This window comes from Protomyctophum parallelum (assembly GCF_964188405.1).
Source record: "Protomyctophum parallelum genome assembly, chromosome: 22".
In the NCBI taxonomy this organism is placed as follows: domain Eukaryota; kingdom Metazoa; phylum Chordata; class Actinopteri; order Myctophiformes; family Myctophidae; genus Protomyctophum; species Protomyctophum parallelum.
This window is the reverse complement of record NC_139714.1, coordinates 2,483,444-2,510,321: the sequence shown is the minus strand read 5'-3', so window position 1 is coordinate 2,510,321 and position 26,878 is coordinate 2,483,444. Positions and strand designations below refer to the sequence as shown.

Here is a 26,878-nt window from a genome sequence, read left to right as displayed (position 1 = left end):
CAAACTCAACTCAAATCCGGGGTAGAAGTATCAAGTTATCTTCACTTGATAGTATCACGTGAAGATAGACATGAAAGAGGGAGAGAGAGAAGGGGAGAGACACGCAGCAAAGGTCGTCATGAACGGGACTCAAACACACAACGCGCTGTCAGGACAAAGCCCATATGTGGCATGTGCCTGGACCACTAGGCCAGCGGGCGCCCCTGAACAGACAGTCTTGCGGCCATGACTGTCTCTGTATCAACAAGAGTCACATTTAGTCGACTAAAACCAGACTAGCACTAAAACATTCCGGGCGACTAAAATGTGACTAAAAATGAAATGAAAACTATACAAAAAAAGACTGACCAAAAACTAAAATCTACATTTTCTTCTCACCGTCTTCATGCCTACGATGGACTGCTCCACCTTGGACACGTAGGTAACGTGGTCCTCGTTGGAGCGCAGCTCCCGCAGCTGGATCCTCTCGTAGATGCCCGCCACCGTGTCCCGCGGGATGTCGGCGCCGTCGTCCACACCTGCAAGGAAAGCGGCGGCATCACATGTCTTGTTTTAAGTCACGGTCTCTTGAATAGTTTTAATTTAGTTTGAGTCACATTTTTGTCACCTGGAATGTTTTAGTGTCGACTAAATATCATAAGATTTTAGTCGACAATCCACAGTTGATTTTGTCGACTAAAATGCATTTTGGCCTTGATGCCATCGTAATGATTGATTTTACGCTGGCTGAAAATGGCCGATCGTCAATTTTCAGCATGCACCAAGTATAATATGACTTATACTGTACCTGTTGTCCACTAGTCCCTCCCTAACATGTTTGTCTAGTTTTGATTTGTTGTCAAAATTGTCAATATATTTAGCCTTAGTTTAGTCATCATAAATTCGAAAAAAGGTAGTCGACGATCATGTCATGGTCATAGTATTAGAGAACGAAATCAACACTGCATCACAAGTTACATGGCCTGTCATGTGTGCAGAGTACTTCTTGGTCTTATAGCAAATGAATGCAAAACATATAGATATAAATATTGCAGTTAACTGTTTCAAACGTTTATACCAAACTTTCCTAACTTTCCTAACTATTTCTGGAGAGAGAGAGAGAGAGAGAGAGAGAGAGAGAGAGAGAGATGAAATGCAAACACACAGGGAGTGGCATATTATCATTTGCATGGGATGCCAGTATTGATTTTTCAACTTAATTGAAACGTGGGGAAGTGTACGGACGAAGGCTATTGAAGTCGTTCTGCATCCACCTCAGAGAGAGTTATTCGGGTTAACCCGTTTATTAAATATTGCCTGAATATTCTTATCGGCTCATTGGTTCATTTGCATAATAATTACCACACTGGAAAGTGAGAGAGATAGCGAATGAAACGCACAGGCGGTAGCTCGGATTGGGACCATTTCACAAAGACGGATGATGAGAAAAGGTTTCGTGTCGAACTTTGCGAAAGAGCTGCTCAGATACACCAGCGGCACGATGAGCGGCAGCATGCCACGTCACGTTCAAATACAAACACCTGCTGCGGTTCCAACGGGTAGGCCACGCAATGCAAACTGTTGCTTACATATACATTTACGCAGAGGAAAACGGACAATAAAATGAAGTGTAGGCCTACTTCAGAGAGGTCTCCTCCATATAGTCCCTTTCTGTCCGTCTAGCTTAATTTCCGCTGCTAGTGAAAGTGCAATACAACATTGGACTAAGGGCTCCATTTTCATCCATGCTAAACACCTTATGCCTAAATTACTTGAGAGAGAAATGACGCAGCCTGCCTCTATGTGTGTGACCAAAATAGCAATTTAAGGGAAAGCGTGCCAGCACGCCCATGAACACACCTCTAGGCGCAAATACTGGTGTCTGCAAAAAAGATAGCGGGTGAAAATACCATTAAGGGACAGAGAAAGCTCCTATATAATTTTCAGGTAGCGGCTGAATTGCGGGCCGCGTTGCGGGTAAAGGCGGCGACAAAATTGGAGCCCTTCAACTCAAAAGAAGAGCATCTTTTTGTGGGGGGTGGTTTCATAATGTCAGTGAACAGCACCATCTACTGTGCAAACACCGGAGACTTCGCAGTCCCACAGGAAACGTAACATGACATCATCGCAAAATAAGACCCTGATCCACTTCCTGTTTATTTTTTCACCGAAATCGCTGTTTGGGCGGTAACGGAATGACAGTAACACGCGCGAGAGCGAGTGCACATACCTCGGAGGTTCCGTATGAAGTCCTCCAGCATCATCTTGCGGTCGGGCTTGATGTTGGGGCTGTACATGTCCGTGTTGAGGAGGATGATGGCGAACGCCAGGATGAAGATGGTGTCCGGGTTGTGGAACTGCTGAACCACGTCCGGGTTGCACATGCAGTACCTCTGACTGACCACACGGCGCAACAATGCATGGGGGGGAGGTGGGGTGGAGGGAGAGAGAGGACAAGCAAGAGCAAAGATGGTTATATGTGTATATTACAGGAAACTCCCGTTAAACTTTCCAACAAACTCCGGGAAACTCTGGAATTGTACCATCACACCTGTATATTACCGTATATTACTGTATATGCCTGCTAAACTTGAGGTTTACGGGCAAGTCTAGTGGCCATAATTGCCCGTTAACTCCTCTTTTCACGCAGTGTAGACCACCCCAATTGGAGCCACTAGAGGCCGAAATGCTCCCTCTCAAGCCGTACTATAGTGACGGCATGGGAGCAAAGGTCAAGGTCTTGGCTTGCCCAAGAGGAGTTAATTAGAATGACTTGAATCACTGCTCCTCCTTGTCAAATACCACAACAGTTAATGGGAGCACATTTATTTATTTAGAGAGCTTATATTGTGCTACAACTCGCCTTTTAGGATATCATATTCATACAGTATGTCCAATAACATCGCTAGTTGCCAGCTCATCAGTGCAATAAACTCATGCTGGGTGACAACTGTGCTCTGGTATGTGCTTGTGTTTGTGGATTAGTGTTTCATGTATCACACGCTCTCCCTAATCCTCTTTATCCTCCTCATATTTCTCAATCCATATTTTTCGTTCCTTTTCACTATAGTTACCACTTCAACCCTTAGTTGACCCTCTCCTGTTTTCATTCTTCTCCAAAAAACTGCTGATGCTACGGGGGAAATTAAAAGCTGATCTACAAGCTGTCACAACGTGAATGTGTCACATTAACGTGTCTGGGTTTGGACTTTGTTTATAAGTGCATGCCGTTCTTGTGTGATCCTCAAAACAGGATTTGATTAATCCAGACGCAGATTGCCACCATGATAGTAAGAGCAGCTATCGGCACATACAATGTTCACTGGAGTAGTGGAACTGTTCTGTTTTTTTTAAAACATATGTTTATTGATTTATTTACAAAGAAGTATTTTCAAAACAATTGACACAATTGACAATTGATTGAAATATTATCACAAAATGTTTTGACAATAATAAATACAGAACACAAAAATAAATAAATAATGACAAAACGAAAATAAAACACATTACATACAGTTGGAACTGTTCTGTTGTTGGTACTTGTGTTTGTTGTGTGGAGCACTTTGCTATAACTAAGTCTAGGCCAACTGGCCAACACTCCTGACTAGCAGCAGACTCCTGCTACAGTATGTCCACTCCTCCTTTGGGCTATCAAACTTCCATACAGGCAGTGGAATCTGAAAGCACTATATGAGCAGCTCAGAATGTGACCCACGCACGCCGATGGACAAATCCCAAAGAGCCGTCGTTCTAAATCTAAGGAGAGCAGGTGGGAGAAAAACTGCTGGGGAAGCAGGAAACACCAGACCCATATGCAATTATGCATCTAAACACACACAAACACCCAGGTGTCTCACTGTGTGTGTGTGTGAGTGTGTATCTTGGGAGCCCTGCTATTCCAATAAATAAACCATGGCTATTGTTATGAAATATGTAGAGAAACCTAGAGCATAGCATACAGTACCACAAGAACGCACACGCATACACAGGCATAGTGACGACGACGACTAGCGTTGACTCCTAGTGCTCCTTCCATCTCAATGGGATAGTTCCAATGTTTGGAACTATAGCCCATAGGCACCCGCTTAGCGCCGGCGAGATCAAAGCGTGTCGCCACTCTCTTACTATTCCACTCGGGTTGAAAGTAGTTGAACCACATATTTTCGACAAAGACATTTGTTTGTCTGGGGAACACCAGTCAGTTTAAAAACTGCTATAAGCAATAATATGTCAAAATGTTTTTTTTTGCCAGCCAGCAATGGGTAAAAGGCTCCCAAAAATAATTTAGTCTCTGTGACACATCTAGGGGCCGCAATCTGCATTCAAATATTTTCCTAGAAGCTTTGTCATTGGTCGATTTGCCTGTCTACTTCCTGATTGGTTAGCCATTTCGACCATTTTTTCTTTTTTTTTTGACCAATGACAAAGCTTCTAGGAACATCATGGATGCAGATTGTGGCCCCTATGTGTCACAGAGTCTACATTTTTTGGGAGTGTTTTACTCATTGCTGGCTGTCTGAATAGCAAAAACATATTCATCAGGGAGAGGATTTCATACCAAACAGACAACAGTGGAACCAGAGGGTCACAGGTTCCATTACTACACTACATGAGCTGCCAACGTGCCCTCGAGCAACTGATCCCTTACCCCCACACACATCACTCTTGCTTTGAATTAACAGTGTCAACTAAATGGGAAATGTGTGTGTATGTGTGTGTGTGTGTGTGTGTGTGTGTGCATAGGCCCTCTGCTGAAGTGTGAACTGTAATTTTTACATTAATGAGTCATCATTTCTGGGTACAGCAGGGGGTGGGGGCCTTATTCCCCCGAGTCATGAGCCCATTGAGCCGCATGATTGGAAGCTACATCGCACAAAGGGGCACGCTCGTCCGCGCGCACGCACACACACACACACACACACACACACACACACACACACACACACACACACACACACACACACACACACACACACACACACACACACACACACACACACACACACACACACACACACACACACACACACACACACACACACACACACACACACACACACACACACACACACACACACACACACACACACACACACACACACACACACACACGCACACGCACATTCAGAGCCTCCCATCTGAACGCCTTGAGTCAACATAATTACATCCTCGTGTCGGGGGTAATATTCTAATATTGTGGAATTAACAGCTGTCCTTGGGAAAAATATTAGGAAATGTAAAGTAAATAACAGATACAAATGAAATTACACTAATTACAACTTCTTAACAACAACAAAAAGTCACAAGTGACATTTCAAGCAGACGCTCCACTAGTCCCTTCCTAACATTTTAGATCTGATTTTTACATCTGCTGGATAAAAAGTGTATAAAATACAGCGTAGCAGCCATACAGCTTGTAATGGTGGCTGCATGGTTCCCAGTGAAGAACAGGCTGAGTGTGTTTGTCCCTTCATTAAGATCCACGAGTCATGAAGAACAGGCTGAGTGTGTTTGTCCCTCCATTAAGATCCATGAGTCCTGACACAGCAGATGCTGAGGCAGTGAGGCAGCCACCTGCTTATTTTATATGTTACATCTCTCCTCACTTATTGTCTCCACCAGCCGAAGGCATGGGGGAGAGTATGTTTTGCACTCTGTCCGTCCGTGTGTCCGTCCGTCCGTGTGTCCGTGTGTCCGTCCGTCCGTCCGTGAGCAGCTAATCTCGGCCACCGTTAACCCGGTCGATGCCAAATTTTGCACACACACTCCCTGGATGCCAACCATGAACCTCTGCCCCAAACTTTCCAGAACGGCCTGTTATAGTGCCACCAGGAGGCCGCTTTGTGCAAAACAAGTTTTTGCACAGTACACCTACAGATTTTGTCCAAACATCACGCAAATTGGTACACAGTCTCTCTAGAGCCATTCAACCAAACCGGTATTTCAGATTTCTCAGACTCCATCCTGATTGGTTAAGATTGGCTTCCAAAATTCACAGGAGTGCTCAGTTTCAAACAAAATGCTGCAAATCATGAACACATCGCGTGATTTCCCTGAAATTGTGCACCCACATTCCCACTAGGCCGAGGACGAAATGCCACATGAACAATTTCAACTCAGCCTCAAGGTGGCGCTATAACTGGCCCAAAAGTGTTTTACCTCTAACTGCACAGATCTGTGGATAACTTTGTATGCCAACTCCCTAGAGGCCAAGGAAAAACCTTTGCCTGGAATTTTTCACATCTGCTCTTTATAGCGCCACCAGGAGGCCGACATATGTAAAACACATTTTCTATTATTACTCCTTCACATTTTATCCAAATTTCACGCAAATCGGTACACATGATCTCCATAGTCATGTGATCAAAACGGGTTTGTTTGATTTCTCATATTCCATCCTGATTGGCCACGATTGGCTCCTACAGTTTTCAGGAGTAGCAAATGGCCACAACTCCTCAACGCAGCGTCCGATTGCGATGAAACTGTGCACGCATATTCCCACTAGGCTGAGGAAGAATCCTGGTGGAGACCTGTGCCGATTGGCACTTTATCTAGTTTGTTTTGTTCCAGGATGCTCTCTCTCTCTCTCTCCATCCTCAAATTCCCCTTCAGAGAATGTTTGTTTATTGAAGCGCCGTTGCAGGCAGAGAGAGAGAGAGAGAGAGAGAGAGAGAGAGAGAGAGAGAGAGAGAGAGTGTGTGTGTGTGTGTGTGTGTGGGGGTGGTTACGCAATGGTGGTTATTTATAAATGTTCCACACTCCTTCCTTTTGCACTCCTCTCCTCTCCTCTCCTCTCCTCTCCTCTCCTCTCCTCTCCTCTCCTCTCCTCTCCTCTCCTCTCCTCTCCTTAAAGGGAAACTTCACCCTTTTTGCAAAAAGATATATATGTGAAAGAGCGACGTTTAGAAGATTTAGAACACTTTCCTGGGTGTCTTTTTGTGTGTAATATGTGGTTTTAGATATTTTAGATGTTAGCAGTGAGCCCAGTGTCTCTGATGTCATGGACACTGGGCTCACTTACTTCATGGACTACATGTTGTCTCAGTAAGACAGCCCTCCCCCTATTCACAAGGAGGAGCAGTGCACCAAAGCATTATAGGAATTGTAGTCCAGTAAGGAAGTGAGCTCACTCTCGATGACATCAGAGACACTAGGCTCACTGCTAAAATCAAAAATATCTAAAACCACATATTACGCACATAAAGACCCCCAGGAAAGTGTTCTAAATCTTCTAAACATCATCAACATATATATTTTAGCAAAAAGGGTGAAGTGTCCCTTTAACTCAGTAACCTCTCATCCGCCCAGCATTTCCACCCTTTTGTGCCAACACACCATCCATGGGCAAGTAATACCGGTGCCAAAGCGCCCTCTCTCTGCCCGCTGGCTGCGACTTTTCCTCTCTCCAACGCCGGCCCGGGCACCTTGACAAATATGACAGGTGGTTGTTTTACACAGCAGAGGGTCTGGGGAGAACCACTAACGTTAACACATATGGAGCCACAGCTGCTGCAGCACAAATCGTTTCCCCGTCACAAATTATGACCGGGAAATAGCATGCTGTCTAATGTTTAATGGGACGGTGGAGCACATAGCCAGCCAGAAAACAGTGTCTGTGTGCGTGTGTGTGGAAGAAGAAATTATTTCTGTGCTGCTAGCTTGTAGCATAAATGTAGTTAAGCTGTGCCAGAACCTGCGTTCCCTTTAAGAGAATCAGTTTCCTCCCCGCTGTAGCCCCCCCACACTCACTGTAACCATTGGCTATATCATTAGCATTAGCGCACACTGTTTACTTGTCGCCAGAAACGTTTACATGCTGGGACAAAGTCACAAATGACATCCAAACTTTGGATGTGGATGGATGACGATCACCAAGGACAGCACTCGTATAGATTTTGAGTTATGGAGCTTTGAAAATCCTGCTTTGAACCGAGACTAAATTGAAACTACAGTAGTTGTAAGATCCCATAGCTGGTGGTGACGGAGGCGTTGCTTAGCAACCGGATCAATGTTAACCCTGCAAGACCCGGATCTATTTCTACTTGCAAAAAAAGAGATTTCAACCTCACTACTACTTTGTACTACTAGGATTTGCAGAGGAAATTATGTTAAAAAAAACGAAATAAAAACTTAACATTTATAATACTTATTAAAATAATAATAATAAATTAATAATTTACATTTGGGGGATATCTTTCACAATAATAAATGTACATGTTCTAGACATTCTAATGATCACAATAAATATATTACAGGCCTTTTACTTACTTTTTTCAGGGTTAAAGGTGAAAGGTTAAAAATGGTAGAGTCCAGAGATTTAGATGATATTTTGACCAATGGCATTGCAAGACTAAACAATTAACATCAATGATGATATTTATAGCTTATATGCCATTTCATAGCTATAGCTATTTAAATAGCATGTGACGTGTCAAAGGGGGTTTTCATGATTCTGAATCCATTACAAGCATTAGTTTTTCACGAAAAACACTTCGCCTAAAAATGGCCAGTCATCACAAATGTGATGAGGTCAGCCCATTTGGGAACATTTGGGCAAGTGGCTATGGCCGAATTTAACCCAAGAAGTGTTTTCCGTGCAAAACTAATGTTTGCAATGGATTCAGAATGAAAAATCCCCTAGTTTGACACGTCACATGCTACTTAAAGCTGCTTTAAGCAATAATATGTCAAAATTGTAATGACCTTTTTTTGGTATTCATTCAACCAGCAATGGGTAAAACGCAACCCAAAAAATTTGTTTCTGTGACACAACTAGGGTCTGCAATCTGCATTCAAAGATTTTCCTAGAAGCTTTGTCATTGGTCGAAAAAAAAGAAGTAATTGTCGAACAAATTGATATGTAATAGTAGACACCTTTATGAACACATTTGTGAAGAAAGCTAGTGCATTTTTTTTGTTTGCCACACATTTCGCTAACTTTCTCTAACTACTCTATAGTTCCTAAAATGGGTGACGTGGCTCTCATGGAATATTGACACCATTTTTAATAGACACATTTTATGTCCAATCCAATCCACTTTATTTATATAGCACGTTTCAAAACTCAGGGTTTACAAAGTGCTGTACAGGAGAAAATAAAATCAAATACACTATAGCTACCACGCAGAACAAACTATACAGCAAGAAAGTACAAACAGTGAAACAACTGAGACACATCACAGAAAAGACGTAACAACGTCAGACAGTGAAACAAAACATTTACAAGGACCGAAGAAACTCTCGGGGGGTTAAAAACGAGGGTATAAAGGTGGGTCTTAAGGCGAGATTTAAAAATCTCGATGGAAGGGGCCAACTTGACGTGGGAGGGGAGCGCGTTCCATAATTTGGGGGCTACAACAGAGAAGGCTTGGTCGCCTCTCGACTTTAAGCGGGTCTTCTTTGTGACCGCAGTGACCTTGGAGTATAAACCTCAATAAGGTCAGACAGATATAGAGGAGCCAAACCATTAATTGATTTAAAAACAAACAATAGAATTTTAAAATCAACTCTAAAGCGGACAGGGAGCCAGTGAAGGGAGGCCAAAACAGGTGTGATATGCTCACGTCTGCGAGTTGCTGTTAGTAGACGTGCGGCAGAGTTCTGGACTAGCTGGAGTCGAGCAAGGGAGGCTTAATTTAAACCAACATAAAGTGCATTACAGTAGTCCAACCGCGTAGAAATAAAGGCATGGATAACCCGCTCAAAACCGCTAAAAGGTAAGCATGCACAGACTTGATTTTTTTGTCGGTATACAACGACATCGGATAACCTAGTTGGCGTGAAACATTGAGATATCAAATATTTACATCCAACCTAACCACACCTTCTCTCTTACTTTCTCTCCACAATAATTTTCCCAGACACTCATTAGTAGTTAATGTGTGGGCTGTCACTCTCTGATGTGAATAACTACCAATTACTGTGTAGCTTCCCATTAAATGGTGCACTTGCTCCTTCATCCAAAGCCTTTCAGAAAGTGTGTTAACTTACAATCACCCCATTCCCACGCATGCACGCACGCACGCACACACATCATGCAAGGCACCAGCCTGCTCATCGGGAGCCTTCAGGGGTTCAGTGTCTTGCCCAAGGGCACTATACCACAAAGACAGCATCAAACCGATCAAACAGACAACCGCTCAACCTCCTGAGCCACTACCGCCCACAAATACAACAGTTGCCTTTAAGCTGAATTACATTGTCCAGGGTCTACATTTGTGTTCACCATACGTGGGTGTTGTTTATTGGGTCTAATGCAGGCGCCAAGTAAGCTCCGCTGAATTTGAATCCCCAATGGGGCTCCCTTTATCCATATTCTTTTCTGGTCTAATGACACCCAGAACAAAACAGTCTTTCTTCTCATAATACTCACCTAAAAGCCTCAATGAGGCGCTCCACCTTCTGAGCTTCTCCCTGGACGCGGATGTGAGCCTGGAACTTCCTCAGAGCCTCGTCCAGCTCCATGCCAGAGAAGTCCATCTCGTCCACCACACAGCTGCTCGGCAGAAAGGCACACAGTGAAAAGAAGATGTCAGATGGAGATGCAAGATTGGTGGGGAGTGTGAAGTGAAGGATGGGAAGGAAGGAACGAGAGAGAGAGAGAGAGAGAGAGAGAGAGAGAGAGAGAGAGATGGCCCAAAGATAAAGATATATTTTAGCATTGGTATTGACTTATCCGATTAAGTCAATTACTATATCGTCCCAACACAAATTACTTTTGTTGCCCTTTTATCCAACCACCAGATGAAGGCAAGCTGCAATGTCCTACATTCCTATCCTGGTGGAGACCTGTGCCCAGAAGGGCACTTTTTCTAGTTTTGTCAATGTTTCACCAATACTGATACCGATTAGATTTACGATTGTCAATACTATTTCTATTGCACTCCCTGTCCCTTGTCACTACACGGCAACTCAGCAAGACCCCTGAGACGAATACTGAACCTGTGTGTCCGCAATTTCTGTAGAACCAGGTCAGCCACATGAACTAAACCTGTACGTATTGAGCGAACGTTTTTAACTCAAATATTTGCTTCTGGTGGGTCTCTGAAACAACATATTTTCAGATGAGGGTCGGCGGCCAATTACATAGTAATAGTTTTTGGGGTCCTTGTCATGAAAATGTTTGAGAACGACTGATATACAAACAGAATTTAGGAGACATTTGTAGAATCGTCCTCAGGTCTAAATGGGTTAATTAAAGATAGAGAAATGTAGTATCACGCAGTTATTATCCACGCATGAACACACGCTCAGAGACGGCGGGTGCACACACGCACACCAGGGATAATACTGGGCCAAGCTTAGTAGTGGCTTTAATTAAAGAAGGAGGAAAAAAATCCACTCCAATGAGATTTGGGAGGATAATTAGAACTTTGGAATTTATTTAAATTGAGGATGGGATTCCTATAAAATGAACAGATGACTTTGAAATTGAGTTGAGGGATTTTGAAAGTTTTCCTTGCTTTAATGTGTTCGTTACATTTAAATATGGAATGATAGTCAGTGTTTCTGAAATTAATAATGTAAACTAATATTATCCAGGCAGGCTCAGTTTAAAGATTCACCAAATTCCTTTTTTATTTAACAGTACTACTATTTTAATGCAAATGTATAATGTATTTTATGAATAAAACATGAGCTACACTGTGAAATTCAGCAGTGATGATAAGGTACTCACATTTCTTACTTAAGTAAAAATATCAATACTGCAATGTAGAAATACTTACAAGTACATTTCTGGAATTCAAAATGTACTTGAGTAAAAGTACAATGGTATTGCCGTCAAAATGTACTTAAAGTAGCAAAAGTAGATAGTACTCATTATGCAGGATGTCCCGTTTCACAAGTTTTCAAATGTTTACAATGTATAAAATACACATTGTGAGCTTGTAGATCAGCTATTTTCAAATGGCCGAAATGTACACAGGGCTGAAGTGGTTAATGTATATGTGAGCAAAGGGAGTCTACCAGCGCGCCTCAGCCTAATGCGCCACAGGAGCAGGGACAACAGTTGCAGAAGAAGGGATAGACACTGGAGCAGCTCGGGCAGTTTAACCCATTTAGACATGAGGACGATTCTACAAATGCCTTCTAAATCCTGATAGTTTTCTGAAAAACCTCATGTTTCTATGTCAGTGGTTCTCAAACTATTTCATGTCAAGGACCCACAGAATTATATGGTATGTGTAGGGCGACCCCCATCTGAAAATATGTTGTTCCAGGGACCCCCCAGAAGCAAACATACGTATGAGTTTAAAACATTCCCTGTGAAAGAATATACATTCAAAGATGTGCACACGTTTTCACAATTTTTCAAAAATAGCAAATCTACAAGCTCGTAGCGCGTCACTCTGTACGAGCTTGTAGCGTGGCACTCTGTACGAGCTTGTAGATCTGCTATTTTTCAATAGCTAAAGTTTATAATAATGGTTAAAACACCAAAAGGTGTTCCCGCGCGAAATGGGTTAAGCCTTTTTTATTCAGGTGCTAGTACAAAGAATGATTAGCATTGAGGGTAAAGCCGCATTTACAATTCTGAATGTCAATCCCATTTTCAATTGCTTAGCCCCGTCTTCTACCCAGAGCCAACGTAGGCTAGACTAAATGGGTCAGGAAAAAGGTGGCTCATGGCATGGGCCCCAGGCCGAGAAGTATAGTCTAATTAGTTAGAACCGGCCCAGACGGTTAGCTCAACCGTCTGGGCACCTACTGTAGGCTGCTGAGCCGGCATGGCGGCGTGCCTCGGGCTCCACTCCCGATCCCAACAGCCTTTGCCGTGTGTCTTCCCCCCCCCCCCCCCATCTCTCTCCTCATTTCCTGTCAGATTACTTTCAACCTATCAATAAAGGCATAAAAAGCCAAAAACATATCTTTAAAAAAAAAGATTTGACTGACTTTGAAACCTTGAAAAGGTGTTTACTAAATGAACGTGGTTGTCATTATTGGATAATTTATTAAATTAAACAAACCCAAAAATAGTAACCAGAAGCAGGAAGTGGATTATGCAAGCACTAATACCGGATTAAATCTCCCTCGGTAATACATTTGAAGTCACAAGCATCCGTCCATTCATATTCACTGCCAACATAATATAGAGAGGTGAACTTTAAATATCGGGTAAGTGATTCTCTATGGTTAAAATAAGTGTTGAATAGCTCTATATTCTGATAATACCCACTTATAGATGGCAAGTCTCCGGCAGAGCCACGTCGTAAAAATAAAACTAAAGATTTAACACAGAATGATTGAAGGTGGTGCTTTATCTTTATGGTGGTTATCGGCACGGCTGGGAAGTGGAAAGATGATGTCACCTTGCAGTCAATGATTAAAATGGGACAATTAATGAGGTAACATGAACAGGAAAGTCTATGAAAACAAGCCCAAAAAACTTTAGAACGTGAACGTCGGATATTTGAAAATAGCCGATCTACAAGCAAGTATATATATATTTTATAGGATTAGCCACTGGGCCGGTGGGGCCAAGGCATTGTGTAAATTAATTTACACAACCCTGATGATAGTGGTGTCAAGCAAGTCTGTCTATCCATGAAATCTATGAAACAGTTTAATCTGCAAAAAAGAAGAAGAAGTAGCAGATCTGCTACTTAAAAGCACAAAATAAAAGCACCAGTCAACTAATCACATGCAAATGGCTTGCATGTGATGTGATGGTGAAAAAAAAAAGAAAAGAAAATTGACGCTTTTGTCGCTGCATGAAGTAGGGCAAGGGCATTAATCTGCAAAAAAAAATCAGCTTTTGAGTGATGCTGCGTGAAGTAGGGCAAGGGCATTAATGAAAAACCACAACAAGTTAGAATATGGAGATACCGGTAGGTTTCTGCCCGACAACAGCGATAATGGAATAGGGGTCCCTGCTTCAGATCTCTCTCAGCTGAGGGGTCCTTGGCCTGAGAAATGTTTGGGAACACGTCATGCTCTAAGATAATGTGTCAAATATTGACAGAGACTCACTCTAGGACGTCTCTGTTGAAGGGCTTCTTGCTGTTGCCCAAGAACTCTCCGATCATCTGCCGACTCAGGCCCTTCCTCTGCAGCAGGAAGTGAGCCACGCCTATGGGCGTGTCCGGGATGAACCCTCGCGAGATGAGGAACTGAAGACCCTTGTCGGGGTTCCTGAGAAGAGATGAAGAGAGAGAATGGAATGAATGGATGGAGGAGAACAGAATGAGATGATCATTTGCTGAGGTACAGCTATTAACCACTTAACCATGACAAAAATAGTTGTCAGCTTGTAGATCTGCTATTAAAAAAAATGCATATATTGGTTAGAACATTTTACTTTAAAACTCAGAACAGCTACAATACAATACATTGTGTAAAATATGTTATGCTATGTTGATGAATTGAATACATAAGACCAAAATGGAAGCAATTATGTCCCCAGGGCTGTTTTGTGATATCCTTTAGGCCTTAATGTCTTACTGTACCATGTGCAGTAACATTTCAGTCTAATTCAATCAATCAATCAATCAATCAATCAATCAATCAATCAATCAATCAATCACCATTGAATCTCAGGGGTTACATACAGAATAGATGTTTGAGTGTAGTTTCCCCGGTGGAACACTATCATTTGGAGGGGGACACATGGAGTGGAGCAATTATATTTCTGTTAATAACCACAGTGAGAGCACATTAAGGGCTCATAAAAATAAACAATAAAAATGATGCATGGCTGTAATGAGGTTCCTCAAATGAAAAAGAAAAAGAATAAAAAAGCTGGAGACCGAGCACTTATAGAACAAAAACAGACCGTTTGAAGGTGGAGTCATAAAACAGACAGGATACTGAGCAGGCTGAGTTATGACGTTCATTAACAACTTGTAAACAGCTCAACACTCTTTGAGCTGTCCGAGAATTGCAATGTGAATATCATTTGTTTTACTTCCAAGCTATGGCACTCTTGGGCTGGCAGAAGCTTTCTTCAAAAGTGAACTGGACTGAATTGCAGAGTAGGCCAAATAGAAACTATGGAATGTAGAGATGCACAATATTGAACTTTTGGCCGATATCCGATAATATGCAGGGTCAAATCGGTCAATACTGACATATTATTACTTGCGCAAGCAGAGCGTGCAAGTAATGTTTTTCGTCAGGTGCAGGTATGTCCCGTAGCAGCATATGATATGACGTGATGAAGATATGTACCAATGCCAGGGTATAATTGGCTTTCGATGGTGACGTAATGATGTTTCAGTGTCTGAATTAAAGGTATAATGCCCCTATGTATGTAATATGACACCACTGCCATATCAATAAAAAAATTCATCATTATGTCATTATGACATGCGCATCAAAAGACCCAAGTAACCACAGTATACCACTAATCAACTTACAAATTACATAGAAATATATACATAGCGGCATTACCTTTAATCCACCCGACACTGAAACATATCTTTATTACGTCACCATTGGGAGCCAGTTATACCAGTTATACCCTGGCATTGGTACATATCTTCATCACGTCATATGCTGCTACGGGACATACGCATCAAACGACCCAAGTAACCACAGTATACCGCTAATCAACTTACAAATTACAGAGGCATTTCCCTTAATCCACCCGACACAGAAAAATATCTTTATTACGTCACCATTGAGAGCCAGTTATACCAGTACTTGCACGCTCTGCTTGCGCACTAGTAGGCCATTTATGGTTTACTTGGGTGCAACAAGCAAGTAGGAACTCGACAGAGTGCAGTTCAAGTTATTATTATTATCAGTCCATATCTGTAAAATATCTGTGAATTTTTTTTTTATCGATACGCTACCAATACTATTGTGTATCACTAATGGAATGTTCACACACACGCACGCACGCACGCACGCACGCACGCACACACTTTGCAGAGACTTTACTCATCTATGTATTATTCCTTTACTTGCAGTACTCCCTATTTCTAGTCCTATTAGCAGCTGGTGATAATAGAAGACTCTGCTCCTCTCTCTCTCTCTAGTGACAGGAGATGAGGAGGAGTTAGAGAGAGATGGAGGGAGTAACAGACAAGACGGATGCAGAGGAGAATGGGGTGATTAAGACGCACGCATGCACACACAGGCAATTCCGTACACACCTTGAAAACACCAAAATACGTACATACTGTATTACACGACTACTGTGTTGACCGCGACAGAAGTCGTGGTTTTAACTAGTATAGTACAGTACTGTATGTACGAAATTGCCCAATCTGTGCTATTTCACCGTGACTGGGTGAGATCGGGTTTGACATTACTTACGATTCTGTGCTATTGGGTCGGCTGAGTCGGCTCTACCGAACTCGACACGGCAACTCACACGCTTTGGCCGCGCTCAGTGGTGTCTCTCGTGGCTCGTGCGGTAGAGACGGCGCCACTCCGTCACAGTCCATGGGTTTTCTAGGCGTGTATGTATGTACGGAAATGCGGGCAAAAACCTCCTATCTCCATAATTTCAAACTTTTTGAGTTTGTTCTTTCTTTCTTTCTTTCTTAAATTAACATCCTACAGTACAGTGTCACACAAAAGCATCAGAAGTGACGGATCCACAAGCTAGATTGTTTTTCTATTTGAATTTGATTCCTGTTGGACATGTGAGGTTTCCACCCGACAGAGATTCAAGGTTAAAGTAGGGTTTTAGTCGCTGAAAGAAGCTACGGGTGGCAGATTTCAGTGGTTAAATAAGAGAGGATAAGATAACGTGGTATACGGGAGGGGTTAGAGGTGGTTTAGTGAGAGGTGTGATAAACGACCCACCCCGTCTGCCATCAGCAATTTGTCGTTGGGTTACTTTGCTACTAAAGCAGAAATTACTGCTTCTCTCTCTCTCTCTCTCAAACACACGCACGCACACACGCACACACGCACACACACACACACACACACACACACACACACACACACACACACACACACACACACGTGTCCACATGCACTCATAGTGAGCTCTTCTTCACAGCCTCGGGTCCTCCCGGTGGAACAGTTGGGACAGGTTTGGCTGATATATTGTTTTAATTAATGTTGACGTACCCCCGTGCCTGCAGCATGAGCACGTACGCACACAGCACATAAGCACACAGCACGCGCGCATTCATGCAGAGAAATAGTCCTGTTTAAGATGCTACACACAGGCCCAGGTATTAGAGGGACATATTGGAACTAGTAAACCATAAACAGAGGTTAAATGTAAAGGTAAAGGTTGAAATATAATTTAGATTAGCATGTTATGTGGACAGATGCCAGGTTAATTATGTAGACCTGGCATCCTGTAGTGCTGTGTATAGTTTCAATGTACAGATTATGTATTGCGACCGAAGGTCGCAGTTAACTATGGAATCAAGCATTTCCCGTCAGTGTGTCAAGCACCATATATGGTGCCCAGGTCTCGTGACATCATGTGACATCATCAGGGATGGAGATGTGGAGACCCTGATGTCATAGTAAGCCCATATAGATCCCTGGTGTCATCACTATTGGCCAGCAACTCTACATCTGACCTCAAACCTCAAACCCTTAGATCTCCATATATGGTTATATGTCAGAACCTGATATTCCATATGTTGATCTTTTCCCATCCATCCTTCCTCTTCGATGTCTCCCTTTTGACTTATACCTGTTATTAGTGCAGCCGTGCCCGGCAGCCGGTCTCAACAGGCCCACCTGTCCATTCAAACTCTAGATGGGCCTGCCCCAAAGTTATTCTCAACAGGCCCGAAAATTAAGGCTCGGCCCTACCTGGGCCCTCATCAAACGCTGTACACTCAAGAGAATGTCCCCGCTACCACCCTTAGATCTCCATAGCTGGCCTGTTCTGACATTCCATATTTTGATCTGACCTCATCAAACCCTGTACACTCAAGACATGCTCCTATGGCCAGTACAGAATTCATTCCATGTTGATCTGACCCCCGATGCCAAAGCGCCAGCCCAGCAGTCTGCCGTCAACAAGGCGGATGCGTGCACGCTTAGTTTTGGCCCTCAGGCGTCTTACTGGTTTATGGATTTGATGAATTACATTGTGTTTACATTGCTTACTGTAAGTCTGCTAAATGCTACATTTAGAAGACTAAATGCTAATAATAAATGTAGAATGCGTACGTTTCAATGAATATACAAAAACCGCTACGAGGATAAAACAGAAAAAGCACTAAGACTTGTTTACATTAGGGTCTACATCAGGGACCTCCATCAGGGTCCGTGACACTTGACCACATCACGTCGGTACTACAGAGTAACGGTTCACTTAAAAACTATAACAGTATCATGTTTCGGTACTCTTGAAAACATCCGTGGCCGGTCTCATTACAGTTACAGTACACTGACATTTTAATGGCGGCATTATACTCTATGTGAAAATAGAGGGTATGCGTGTGACATCATCACCAAACCCGGAAGTTATGCAGGAATGCCTACTGAGTGGCAAAAAACTACTTTCTGGCCTTGACAGCCCATACATCCAAACATAAAAGTCATATCTGATTGCATTAAACAACGTTAAACAATGTTAAACTCACTTTGCATGTTGCTTTGTCACTCGATTTGCCACTCGATGTACAGTACCATTCACTTTAAGCATGCGCACATACCCTCTTCTAGTCTTCAAGTCACAACTGCCTCCCGGACCTACTTTACGCTCCCATTACTCGTCAAGATACTCACTAGAAATACTTACAGCTGATGAGAGCTTACATATTACACAACAACACACCATAAACAACTACAAAGAGGGGAAAAAGCGACATGCAATTTCCCCTGGTGACGAGACTACGGCACCTCAACTGTATTCAGTGACTGCACAGCGTTGTCATTCTCAGTGATGAAAAGTAAGTAAGTACATTTCCTCAAGTTCTGTCTACAGTACAATGTTACGGTACATTTTCAACATTTTACTATGTACTACTTAGAGTTCTGTGTTGCCTAGAAGGTCTGAAAAATATCTGTAACATTATGAAGTACATCTCAGTGACAACTCACAAAGATGTACTTCAACTCTAAGGTAGCCTATATTAATTACATTACATTTCATTTAGGACTTTTCCGATTCTAAACATGCCTTCTAAATACTGGCCTAAGTTTTCAGAAATAAATCAAATATTAATTAAAGAATTCCAAAAATGTTATGCTGCCAATATACTGTGCATAGCAACAAGAACCCCAAAGGGGGTTCCCGTCCTGAAGGGGTAAAACACCAAAAGGGGTTATGTACTTTATTACTGGTATTCAGTGACTGCACAGCATTCTCTCATTCGCATCCAGCCATTTCACATTTCATGTTGATGTGTTGTCACCGAGGCCAGGCAGCGAGTAAAAATATATTGGTTTATAGCCGCATCAATGTTCTGACTTTGTGTGAGACAGCTTAATTGGGTGAAATATATAAATAAATTATTTTAGAGTTTTCTTCCCCTAGGGAAATGAATATCTACTTGTTGTATTTCTAAGTCTCAATATGTTTTGGAATGCAGGAAATAGGCTATTATATTTTATTTTATTTTCTTGAAAAAGAACAAAATTAAGTGGGGAAAAAAGAGAAAGCGTTTTGGATTGAAATGTTCACAAACTTTTCTTCCCATATTTCCCAAGGAGCTCCTGCATCACTGGAGGAACTCTTAATTACACACCCGCCAACTTGCAACGGAATAACTAATGAGAATTTCAGGCTTTGTGGATCGGCGCCATCATTCTATTGGATTCCCTCCGCCTGTGTATATTCCAACGGATGGTTTTGTGTTTGCTCTGACGGTGGTTGAACTCACCTCTTAATGTGTTTCATGTGTTTAAGCAGAAAATGCTCCACAGTTTACTTTCACAGTGGGGAGTGGCCCCATGAGGACATGCAGGGTTCTGAGGGTGAAAAAGCTAATTGAGCACATTATTCCGGCGTATTCCGGCGTTTAATAATTATTTTCTGTTGGCTAAACTAAGTGCCACTCGGGGAGACATGCTGAGGGGTGAACTATAGGGACTTGTGCACGCACGCACGCACACACGCATGCACGCATGCAAGCACGCACGCTAGGGATGGGTCCGATTAATCGATTAATCGATTATCGTTGATAGGACCCGAAATCGATTATGAAAATTAATAATCGATAATCTTTTTATTTTATTTTATGAAAATCTGTTGGAAAGGCAATATTTTCATCCAAACAGGACAGGTCTATAGGCCTACCAAAGTGTGCCTGGGATGTGTCTGTGTAGCTGCATGACTGAGAGGAGTGTGAGTGGAGATTGATTCCAATCAAGATACAGGTTTGGAGGATTTAGCAGGTGTTGGGAATTTACCTAATCAGGCCTAGGCTGAGGTTGCTATGGTGATCAATTGGATCAACAGTGGTCCAGGGACCACCAGTGGTCCTCATTTAAAAGATGGAGTTAGTAACCAAATGGACCCTTATTAACTCTCAAGAGTTACAATTATTGTTAATCAACTACATCAGGGGTTCCCAAACTTTTTTGACTTAGGTACCCCTTGGGGGAAGATTTTTATTTGTAGGGTTCATAAAAAAAAAAAAAAAAAAAAAGGAAATTTAAAAAAAAGTAAACCCCCCCCCCCCAAAAACGATTAATCGATTAATCGTTAATATTGAATTATACAAATCGATTTTCATTTTGACACATTTACACATCCCTAACGCACGCACCAATTACAGACAGTACCCGAGAACCTGCCCAATTACACCTTACACTTTTGTATTGCTATTCTGATTGTTTCTGTTTTATGTACATATGCCTATATTATAAGGTATACAGATAAAGGGTAGGCATTATAAGCTACGGCTTCAGTCTAGCCAAGCTGATACTTTTCACCTGACAGGGGGGAGTTTCCTCGGTTGGACGTAGCGTAACGGCCCTTTTGCCAACCCCACCTATGTTACTGTATGGGCACTGATGACGCAGAGGAGAGAACACACCCCCAGCGCCCACAGCATCCCCAGCGGGAATCGGACCCAGGACCTTCTAGCTGTGAGGCAGCTACCGTATTGTTTTTGTAATGTTTGTTGTGACTAAATCTGTACATGGATTGTGTATTTGTTTGGTTAACTGTATGTAATGTGTTTTATTTTCGTTTTATTTTTCGTTTTGTCATTATTTATTTATTTTTGTGTTCTGTATTTATTATTGTCAAAACATTTCGTGATAATATTTTATTTGTATTTGTGCTGCCATGGGGATGTGGGGGGGGGGGGAATATATGTAAATTGTTTTGAAAATACTTCTTTGTACTGTAAAATAAATCAATAAACATATGTTTAAAAAAGAAATCTGTACATGGCTTAAGACCGAAATAAAACTATGTATTCAATGCAAGTCAGCAGATTTAATCCCGCGCTATAGAAGATCTATCCACTAAAATCCTTCAGGACCAATTAGGGAGGAGGCAGACATATTTCTAGATATACAGTAAGGACTATAAATCATTGTGTTATTTCTGCCCTGTTTACACCAAAAGACCTACATATATATAATACATATAGTACATATGAACAGAGGAACTACCTTTAATTATTTTTTTATATAAATTGCTGCGAATGCAAAACATTGAAATACTGCTGTCAACATTTCAAAAGTTTCTACCAAGCTAACCTCTCCTAATATGGATAAATAATTCTTTCTGACAGAAAATGCACAATTTCTATAGTTTTGTAAGATCGTCTTCCCTCTTTAAGTTGCAATGCAAGACATCCGTCTTCACATTTATTCATTCAAAATCTCATACATACACTTTGCTCTCTCGAATCTATCAAACAACACCTGATGTTCAACACTACATGTACACCATTGCTGAGATTGAGCAGGTGAGAGAGGAGTTATGCATTTGTGTGAGGAGCTGATCACAGTCACAGATAGAGGCAAAGTGTTATATTAGGCCTATTATGCTATAAATAATATTATATTGTGTCACGGACACTGCACAGCAGTGCGCACACAATGGGTGGAGAGACAGAGAGAGAGAGAGAGAGAGAGAGAGAGAGAGAGAGGTTACTGGTTATAAAACAAATTGTAGGCTAATCATCTTTGTGTTCTGTTTCACGTTATTGCTGAGTGACGCACCCAGGGAAAAGCAAAAAGGGGTTTAGAAGCGAGAAAATAAACTCCTCAGTCGGAAAAACACACCCTTCTCACAGAGTGATTACTAATGATTGACAGGTGATTACAGTGATTACTAATGACTGACAGTTGTGGCCGCTTTGGGAGCGTGCCTGAAGATGTCTGTTGGAGAGAGTGAGACTTCACGGTGCTTGTATATAAGCTCTAGTCTGTATCTGGTTAATTGCAGGAGGATGCGGGATTCGCGGGTTTTATGTTGACCGCCCGTGACCGCCCGCATTTATTTTAACCCCGCCCGCCCGCCCGCCAACATATACGTTGGGTCCCGCAGGCGCCGCGGGCTCACCCAGAACCCCCTCAAGAGCCACTAGTGGTCCCTGGACCACTGGTTGAAAACCACTGGCTTGAGTGGTTAAGCGAGCAATGATGCTGTGTTTTTCTCACTCGTCTAGACGAGATTATTCTCCACCCTTTCACTCTCATGGCTTTATTTATCCCTCTTTCACTCACAATCTCGACACTCTTCTTTGCCTCAATAATTCATCTCCTCTTCCTTGCACTCCATCTCCACCCCTCCACTCTCTGCTCTCTTGTACTCACTGTTGCCAGATTTTGCGAAAGATCTGAGCAGCGAGGCCAAAAGAGACTATAGGCCACATATGAGCGCTTAAAAATCGGCTATTTGAAAACACACGACACGACACAACACGTTGCGAAGCAACTCGTTGGGAGCTTGTAGATCTGATATTTTCAAAAGAAAATCTTGATTAAAATCTTGATTTAAAAAAAAAGGAAAATAAGTGAAACATTTAGAATGTTTTTGAAATATTTTAACCCCACAAATCTGGTACGGGGGTCCCTGTCACAAAATATTGTCAGGTGGGGGGGGGGGGGGGGGGGCTGTGGACAAATACATTTTGTCCACAATATGGGTGTCCTTGACATGAAAATGCTTTAGAACGAATTGTTTAAAGTTAAACCACATTCAGGAAGCAAGACCAAATTAACAACTACACTTTAGAAACAAGCCCAAATAAGCAACTACACTTTAGAAAATCAGCCCAAATAAGCAACTACACTAGAAACAAGTAAATAAATAGAAAAATCACAGACGTGTGAAGTGAGGGGGCTCTTATCATCGTACATCATCCATTCATTGTCAATGGGAATTAAATCATTGTGTAGAACTAAAATAGCCAATTTGCTCGTCTACATAATTACGTAAATTCTCCATTCATTGTCAATGGAAATCTAATGTTTCTGTAAGACGAAAATCTACACTATAGCCTAATATAGGCGGGGCTAGCGCCCCTCAAAAATAGTAATAAAACGCAACCCGCAACTACATTACCAATATTTACACGCAACTTTACAGAAAAGCCCAAAGACGCTTATAATAAGCAGACTTGGCAACACTGCTTGTACTCATGTCTCTCTCTGCGCAGAAAGACGGAGCCACTGACAGCCTCGGCCCTTCCTCGGCTCACACAATGGTGTGAAAAAGTGCGTGTCCAAGCTCTTTGCTGCGTCCAGAGAGAGCCATTAAACTTCAATGATCTCTGGGCAGATGAGTGTGTGTGTGCGTGCGTGCGTGTGTGTGTGTGTGTGTGTGTGTGTGTGTGTGTGTGTGTGTGCGAGGGGGTGGGCTCTCCAAGTAATCTATTGTACTCTATTCTCTCCGTCTTCACTCGGGATACAAAAGGCTGCATGCATGCGTGCTAACGTTGTGCCCTGCACAATGTGTACTGTACTTCTTTGGCTAGCTATTTTAGGATCAGCACGACTTTGTCGCTATCATCACCTCCAAACACGGCGTCGAACTTGCCGTATAAAAGGCTGAGTCGGAGAGTATTTCTACCAGCTTGTGAAAGCAAGCTTGTGTATATGTGCTGTCACGGCGTAGCCCCGTTCCACGGTCGTTCCTCATCTGCGAGGAGAAAAGCCTGGTCACTCACGACCTTATGCAGAGAGTGTGTACTGTATGTGTGGAACCTGCATTTCCAAGGGGCAAATTAAAAAAAATAGCCGCGCTATACGAGCTTGTAGATTTGATATTTTTCAACCGCTAAAGTTTTTTAATAATGGTTAAAAGGGGTTAAAAACTATAAGGTGGCACAGCCGCATTCACAGGTCTCAAGCCATTCAGGACAGGAACTCCTTTTGGTGTTTTAAGCATTGTGTTATACTTAAAATAGCAGATCTACAAGCTCACCGAGTGTCGCGCTACGAGCTTCTAGTTTTTAACTCAAATCTTTGCGTCTGGCGGGTCCCTGGAACAACATATTTTCAGGGGGTCGGCGGCCAATTACATATAATTCTGCACGTCCTTGACACGAAAGTTTGAGCACCACTGATAATGAAAGGGTTTAGAAGACACTTTTGGTAGAATCTGGTCTCAGTCCTAAATGGGTTAAAGCGGGTTAACAAAAACCAAACAAAAAGCACACTCACACGTTGAAGAGGTTGAGGCCGATGCGATAGAGCCGCTTGCGCATGACGTCCGTGGACAGCGTGGGCGACTTGCAGCTGGCCGGGTTCTCGCAGTGGTAGCGCGGCAGGCTCAGGATCATGGCCTGCAGCGAGGCCGACGCCTCCTTGTTGGACGACGAGGCCTCCGAGGCCGCCGAGCGCGCCTCCGTGGACGCCACGCTGCTGCTGCTCATCTGCTCCGAGCTGGCCGTCTCCGAGGCGCTCCGCTTGGCCTCCAGGGCCTCCAGGAGGGGGGGGGCCTCTCGGGGCTCGGAAGCAGGAGGCGGTGGCGGCGGTAACTCCTCTTGCGGAGGAGTGGCCATCTTGTCCAGAGGAGTCGGAGGAGGTTGTCCTTCTTCTTCAACGGGCTCTTCTTCCTCGCAGGGAGGCGGAGCGGGGAAGTCAGCCTCCGGCTCGTCTCCTCCTCCTCCTCCTTCGTTGGTTTCGGGCGGGGCCGGCGGGGGTTCTCGCGGGGGGAGCGGCGGCACTTCCTCCGCCGGGACTTCCTCCGCAGCCGGGTGGGGAGGAGGGGGAGGGGGGGCTTCAGCGGGGGGCTCCGTCGTGACGTAGGCGGAGGACGACGGAGCGGGGACGGCGGAGGCTCCGCCCTGCGGGACACAACCGCTGAGGATGACCGACGACACAGAGGACGACGACACGGAGAAGTTTTGGCCGTCCAGCTGCACCGCAGTCACGTCGCGGAACGCCATCATCAGCTTGCTGGCGCTCCGTGACAGCTCGCCGGGGTCCACCGCCGCCGTGCTCTGGAGGACCGGCGGCGTCGGCTCTGTAGCTCCGCCTCCTTCTCTTTCTGCCGCCGCTGCCGCTGCGGCGGCGGCAGCTCCGAAAGCCTCTGCGCTGAACTGGTAGGCGCCGGCGTCTTGCAGAGAGCACATGGTCTTCAGGCTCCAGTTGCTCAGCGCATCGTCGATGGACTTGGCCAGAGACTGCACCTGCAGTGTTCAATTTTGACAAACAGACATTTTATTTTTTCGTCGTACTTTAGTCATCTGAAATGTTTAAAAAATATATATTTTATTGGCGTGGGGCGTCGTATAATACCTGATTTTACGCTTGCATGGTTGCATGCTGAAAATAGCTGAGCTACAAGCTCACAACGCGTCACAGCGTATGTAAACAGAAATATCGTATCGTTTGACTTTGTATCGTTTTGTAATCCGTATCGAATCATTTTGCAATGCAAATAATACATACAGTATAATAAATACTATGTACTAGTGCATTGGATATAGCAATTTTAAGGAGAAAAAATAAAAAGATGGGTTTAAATACTTTTCCATTCCATATTGGTACAATTGGTCTGTCGAAAATGTGTGTATTCTCTGTGTTCAAGGCGTGGGTTTGTCCATGTGTTCAAATACAATGTCCATCCATTTGCCAGAGAATCACTGTGTTTACTTCCAATTTAAATCCATAATACTAAATCTTAGTACTAAAATCTGCTCTATCCACAAGTTTCACACACATTTTATGTATTTCCTAAATAGTTACTGTGTCGATTTCAAATCATTGAATGGTATCATATCGCCATAATGAACCAATATTCATGTATCGTATCGTCGACCATGTTTCATAATACATATCGTATCGCTGTTCAAATGTATCGTTACACCCCTAATAATAATATAATATATCGGCGTCTGTATATGGGACGATTTGACCCTGCATATGATCGGACAGTGATAATTATCGGCCACAATTTCAATATCACGCAAGACGTGCATCTGTAGACTAAATGGACACCGCCCGCACCGCACCTGCTCGGTGAAGGAATCCTCCAGGTCGGTGAGGCTGCCGCCCACCGTGGCGGGCAGCGACGGCGAGCGCACCAGGGGGATGCCCCCCCCGCCGCCCGCCAAGGAGCCGCCACCCCCACCGCTGCTGCAGCCTTCCGCCAGCGCTCGCTCGGCCGAGAAGCCCTCGGCGTTGGGCGCGCGGACCGCCCTGCGCAGCGAGATGCGCCGCGGCAGCCGGCTCTCCAGCAGCGAGTTGCGGATCTTCTCGAAGTTCCGGCTGAGCTGGTACTGGCGGAAGGCGGTCTGGATCTTGCAGGCGGCGCGCCGGGAGATGAGGTGGCCGCCGTACTTGTGCTCTAACATTTCGATCTGAGAGAGAGAGATACAGAGAGAGAGACAGAGAGAGAGAGAGAGAGAGAGAGAGAGAGAGAGAGAGAGAGAGAGAGAAAACATAAACAAAAACAAATATATGAAAGTTGCCTACAGGCTAAAATGGAGTTTGAAGAGGTGGGTTTTCAGATTACGACGGAAGGTTGGGAGTGAGTCTGCAGTTCTGATTGTAATGGGAAGTGCATTCCATAGTTTTGGAGCGAGAAGGGAGAAGAGTTTGGGACATGTGGAGC

The 26,878-nt window shown here is 43.5% G+C and overlaps 1 protein-coding gene across 1 annotated transcript in view; it reads right to left on the bottom strand.

Annotated features, from left to right (window-relative positions):
- iqsec3a (IQ motif and Sec7 domain ArfGEF 3a) overlaps positions 1 to 26,618 on the bottom strand; it is a gene marked incomplete at its 5' end in the record, with an annotated part of 53,155 nt that extends 26,537 nt beyond the window's left edge. Inside the window, 6 exons of the mRNA XM_083757506.1 lie at positions 379 to 518; positions 2,210 to 2,376; positions 10,352 to 10,474; positions 13,951 to 14,112; positions 24,481 to 25,451; positions 26,277 to 26,618. Of these exons, the coding sequence (XP_083613632.1) occupies positions 379 to 518; positions 2,210 to 2,376; positions 10,352 to 10,474; positions 13,951 to 14,112; positions 24,481 to 25,451; positions 26,277 to 26,618 (1,905 nt within the window). The remainder of the gene's footprint in view (positions 1 to 378; positions 519 to 2,209; positions 2,377 to 10,351; positions 10,475 to 13,950; positions 14,113 to 24,480; positions 25,452 to 26,276) is intronic.
- Positions 26,619 to 26,878: the final 260 nt, after the last annotated feature.